Consider the following 5,977-nt stretch of genomic DNA (forward strand, 5'->3'; position numbering starts at 1 on the left):
ACACTAACAAATGTTTTTCTTGCTGTAAACATTCCTCCTGTTAACACTGGCCATTAAGAGATCCCTTCATTATGCACTTTCAATGTATGGTAAGTAAACGGGGACAAAATCCACAGCCTTCCCACTGTGCAAAAATGTATTTAAAAGTTTATTTGAAGCGAATATGTAGCTTTAGTCATCCAAATTAGTCAAATCAAGTCAATATCTTCAGAGCCAAATTCTCTCTTACTGTTATCATCCTCCCACTGCAGCTGAACAGGAAAACACTGTCCGTTGGAACACAAAGAGGGACATTTTTTTACTAATAAGACTGTAACTGTGGAAGATATCCACTTTATTTGACTAACTCAGACTGCTGAAACCTCATATAATCTTCAGATAAACTTTTAAATGCATTTGCACAAAATGACTGGACACACTGTGGATTTAGGCCCCCATCACTTACACTGAAAGCACATTTGGAGGTGCTTTTCTAATGGTCAGTATGAACAGGAGGAATGATTACAGCGAGGAAAACCTGTTTCAATGTTAATTTGTGCACCTGACTGTTGTTTTAAGACACACAAAGTTGTGAACCTGTCCTTTAACAAGTAAATCAACACATGCTCCAAGGAACTGCTGCTGCTGCTGTGCTTTTTATGAATGTAAACTTTGAAAGATGTTGTATTTTTGGCCATATTCACACACATAACTGATGACATACCTTGTGTTTTTCATCAGCTGGAGATTTTAATCCACAGAGAGCAGTGCAACAGCATTTTGTGACTGAATGTTTCAAATCTCTCCTCAAAGGTCTGAATCACAAACATAAAAAATGTGATCAGAAAGGAAAGTCTATATAAATATGGAAGGGATATTAGAAAATTTTGTTTGATGTTGTGTATTGTAAGACAATACAATACACAACATAATAGAGCCAGTCTACATCTGTTAAGTCTAAAAATATTTATGCTGTGTTGTACTGTTTTTGTTGGGAATAATATGATATAATATAATTATTTTATGTTTATTTGATATTTTTATTTATGTTTTTTTCGTGTACATTGTGTTTGTATCTTGTGTTACATTGCTACACAACTCTTTTGGAACAAATTGACTGACAAGTCAAAATATCTACCGTGGAAAGGCCAAGGCGTTTTTTTTGTTGTGTTTTCATTGTTACTAACAGACCAAAATAAATTTCAATTTCAAGAAAACACTTTTTTTTTGTCATGTTGTAGGTGTTTTATTTCTGGTACTAGTTTTGTTTGAGTGTGTTTTCACGTCATGGTAGTTGTTTTGATGAGTTGTTTCGATGAATTCACACCTTTGTTGTCTACTAACTTTTTTTCACTCTGTTTTTATTGATTCCTCCTGTGTGAATGCTTTCATATGTGCTTTTTCTTGAGTATTTGATCCAACAATGTTTATGTTCTTGCTTGGTGTTTTTCTGCTGTCTGCTTCACTTCTAGACTATTTTCAGCGATGATGAGCACACACGATCACAGAGAAATACTGTATTAAATGCACTGAAATGCATTAAAACCAATTAAATCAAGCATGACTGTTTGACCACCATTACTCTGTTAATCAGATTTAGAGCTCAACAGACTGTTCAGGTCAGGATGTCATATAATGAGCCAAAGGGATATGCAGACTGTATGTAGTGAATTACATTCATGAATATTATCACATTCATCACATTCAGTTTTAGTGCAATTCAGGCAATTACAACGACAGCTAAACAATTAAGTCATTATAAGTTAAATGCTAATCAGTGGTGTGTTTCAGTTTTAATAGAAGTCTGACAACCATTTTATTTATGTTTTCATGGTAATCTCATCTACATTGAATGAAAGACACTTATTGAGACATTTATTAAAAGAATCCCAATAGACATCATTTAAGACATTTAAAAATACTCTGCTTTGAATAATAATATGTTTCTGATATGGATTTGACACAAAATAACTTAATAATAACAACAATTCTAAAAAGCACATCTAACACTTCACCCTTGATGAAAAGCCCAGAATCTATGAATATGCAAATATTGTTAATTTCAAATGTTTAGACTGCTGGGCACAGGATGTCTCCTTTAAGTCCATTTTCAGTATATGGATGCTGAAAGGTTCAGGGTTCCACATCACACCTGTATAAGTTGCATATTGGACCATGATTGGCTCCAAACTAGTTGTGATGTCACAAATCATGCTTGCAGACACACATCTTAAACTGAGATTTGAGGTGAGCACAGAGAAACTTTTCCCCTTTAGCTGATTAATGTAAACATAATTTTTAAGTCAATATCTGTTTCTGCACAGCGAAGGTCAAACCTCTAAGTAACAATAAGAAAAAACATTTATTTTTGAGTTGAGGGGGGCTTTAACACTACATACTCAACACTACAGACGGCCTAAAACATGACCTTCAAGTGGAATCAAAATCTCTGACGTTCTCAACAAAATGTATCTCACCCAAAGTAGCATTTTCTGGATTCTAACTTTTTTTTTTTTAAGCTTCTTTGTCCACAAGGTGGCACCATCACCTAAACAAAAGTTCCCCAAGAATATGGAATACAAATGTGAAGAGATGTGAGCTTGCAAGAAGCCATAAAACAGAGCTGTAGATTATAATTGTGTATGATACAGTGTAATGTGCCATACTGGACACAGAGTGGCAGCCTCACCTTCACTTTAAGTTTCATACTTGGTGCCAGTCAGTCAGACACCTGTTTCTTAGTCTCAGGGGACATTTTACATAGAAAGAAGACTTGTTAAGATGTTTGTGATAGTGTTAGTGTTTACTGATTCTCTACCCTCTGATATTGATACAGCCTAGGGGTTTATTCAGCAGTGAGTTCACAGTGACATTGTTTTAATTTATAAGACTTTTTATATCCCATGGCATCACTATATTTTGTTGCAGCGTCCCAATAAGTACTTGGAGTTTTTTGGTGCAAAAACCTATATGTAGGCCTTTAATATTGTCATAAAATTACTGAAGGGGTCAGGACTAAATTGAATACACAGACAAAACTGAATTAAGCTATTTGTCTTTCACTAATCACTGACTGGCCAGTATAAAGTGCTACATTACCTGCATTGGTGATGGAGTGTAATCTGTCCCTGAGCATTTGGTGCTAATGCTGACTCTGCTAGCGTGCAAGGTGAATGGCGGTCAGGAGCGTTTCCTTTATAAGCTTTCTGTCCACAGAAGGCAGCACAACTGAAACTATAGTCTTATAACAACCAGGGTGTCATCATGTCTTGTCTGTCACTGTTGTTAAAATGCACAAATCCAGACCAAAAAGTCCGGATAAGAAAGAGCAGAACCGGGAGATCACATGTTCAAAAACCTCACAACAGTCCTTATGTCCTGTCAGTGCCCTCCTGCACCCCACGTGTCTCTGATCTAGACTGGTGAGTACTTTTTTTATCCACCTATCTGTCTGTTATTGCTAAATTAAGGTTTGCATTGTGCTCATGTTTGTTTGTGGATTGGATTTTAAAGCTATAGCAGAATACCCACAATGATGTAATAAATAAAAATATTTTAGTTTATTCAAGTTTATTATAATGTATCACAAGACCTCCATGTTTAGTCAAACAAGTATAATATGGTAGATAATGCAGTACAGACACAGCTTGGCTGCGTGTCAGTTTGCGTTGTTATTATCACGTTATGATTGAAATTGGGAGCAGACCTGCGCTCTTCCCGAGTTAATTAAAACGCCCCCCTGATTGGACGGGCAGATAATCCCGGCGGGCCTCGTGCTCCTACTAACTTGCGAGCAGGGCAGAGCGCGAGTCACAATCTGCCCAAGGCAAGGGAGGGCAAGGAGACGCGCGAGAGGAAACCGACTGTACCAGGGGGGACACGAGCGCTCCGGTCTCACCGAGCACAATTAGAGAAGTGTTGTTGAACGTGGGCTATGCGCGCAACAAGGGGGGAGCGCAGTGTACAGAGGAGGTGAATGCATGTAGAGGCTCAGCTTCAGATTCACAGCCTCCTTCTTGAAGAGTCACAGCACTGACAGAGGAAAGGAGTGAGGGAAGAGAGGGAACTCCTAGAAAACAGCAACTCTTGGAGAGAACTAGTGAGTACAGCCTGCAGTCTTCAAAACAAAAAGATAGGATAGAGGGAAAAAACGGAAGAGTAGACTTTTCCTGGTCAGAATCTGCTCTGGAAGAGAAAACATGAATGTCAGCGAAGAGAATCTGCTCAAGTCCATCAGCAACGACGCGCTCCTCGACCTGACGCAGCGCTACGGACAGTCAGCCTTCGGGTTTGGCGCTGGCCATGGTGCTGGAAGTCCCGGCCGGTTCCAGCTCACACCGGCCACCGACTTCCTCTCCGGGCAGACTGCGAAGTCCAACGAGAGTGGCGGGGAGCACACGAGCGACGACGAGGATGGCTTCGACTCGCTGGACTCCCGGAAGAGGGGCTCGTCGTTTGGGGACGACAAGCCCGGGGGGCCCCTCGCTAAGAAGTCCAAGGAGCAGCGGTCCCTGCGGCTCAGCATCAACGCCCGGGAGAGGAGGAGGATGCACGACCTGAACGACGCACTGGACGGCCTGCGCGCCGTTATCCCCTACGCCCACAGCCCCTCGGTGAGAAAACTCTCCAAAATAGCCACTCTCCTCCTGGCCAAGAACTATATCCTCATGCAGGCTCAGGCTCTGGAGGAGATGAGGCGGTTGGTGGCGTATCTGAACCAGGGACAGACCATAACTTCACCAATCCCCACCGCTCTGGCGCCCTTTGGACAGGCTGCCGTCTACCCGTTCTCGGGCTCTGCACTCGCCACCTGTGCTGAAAAGTGCACTACTTATTCCGGGACACCGTCGAGTCTCTTCAAACACTGTAACGACAAGCCTTGATTTGGTTTAATTCTCTTTCCTGAACTTTTACCTATACTGCACCCACGTCGGTCTCCCTCCCACTTTAGTTATTTTTAAATCATTCTGTGGAGAAAAAAAACAGTTTTAGTCTAATGCATAATCTTAAAATATGGTTAAGTAATAATACTGCAATGTTTCATCCAGATTGAACTGACGCTACATAGGAAATAAACTGTTTAGGCCTTCTTATAGGATGAAGTCACACCTGTCACTTTCTCGTTTAACAGAGACTACAGGCCATGTCCAAATTATGAGTTTTGGTAAATTTCTAGAAACGTTTTGTTATAAACTCTCATTTGTAATCTATGCAACATTCAACAACGACAACACGCATAAGTAAATGCCAAGAAATGCGACCCAATCTCGACTTTTAGATCTAACACAACAATTATGAAAGGACTTCCCTTTTTCTGTACTGATGCTATGTGGGGGAAAAAAAATCAAATGATGTGATGTTGGCTGATATATTTTCTGAAACGATGTATTGACGAGTTTGTTTTTTGTTTTTTTAAGTTATTGCACATCTCACATGATTGTATTGTACAACTGTGGAAAATTACTTAACTCCAAACCCGGCTATACTCATGGTTATATAACTACAGCCTATACACTGAAGAAGCGTTTTGGTTGTGTTGCAACATGGATTTCATATATTGTTTATATGTCTTTATAATTAAAACACATATCTATGCTTGGACTCGGTTTGCTTCCTTTCAATGGCCATTTATCAGCTTTACATTTTTACACTAAGCACACATTTAAAAACAAATAAGTCACTTCTGAAAATAGCATCTATAATTGCATATATAGGCCTATATAAGGTTCATTGTCTAAAATTATTATTTCAAACATATTTCTTTTTGCTTGTCATGTTGTGGACATTATATGTGACTGAAAACAAATCTACTTTTAACACAAAACTTAAAAGATGTGATTTTTAAAATAAATATGAAGATGATAAATGAAATAGAACGTAGCCCTTCATGGACAAATCCTAACAAATCTGTGAATTACACAAATCTCACGCTGCTAAAATGATTTCCAGCTCTCGTCCTGTGAGTTGCCCTCCCAAAAATGAGTTGGCAACTTTCTTT

At 39.5% G+C, this 5,977-nt stretch overlaps 1 protein-coding gene across 1 annotated transcript; it reads left to right on the top strand.

Moving 5' to 3' along the window:
- Window positions 1-3,761: 3,761 nt before the first annotated feature.
- On the top strand, window positions 3,762-5,520 carry bhlhe23 (basic helix-loop-helix family, member e23). The gene has a single exon (XM_042409727.1). The coding sequence runs from the start codon at window positions 4,179-4,181 to the stop codon at window positions 4,860-4,862; it is 684 nt and encodes a 227-aa protein (XP_042265661.1). The 5' UTR covers window positions 3,762-4,178; the 3' UTR covers window positions 4,863-5,520.
- Window positions 5,521-5,977: the final 457 nt, after the last annotated feature.

This window comes from Thunnus maccoyii, chromosome 4 (assembly GCF_910596095.1).
Source record: "Thunnus maccoyii chromosome 4, fThuMac1.1, whole genome shotgun sequence".
NCBI classification, from domain to species: domain Eukaryota; kingdom Metazoa; phylum Chordata; class Actinopteri; order Scombriformes; family Scombridae; genus Thunnus; species Thunnus maccoyii.

Coding starts and splice junctions, on each gene's coding strand:
- bhlhe23 (XM_042409727.1), top strand. CDS start 4,179: ATGAATGTCAGCGAAGAGAATCTGCTCAAGTCCATCAGCAACGACGCG.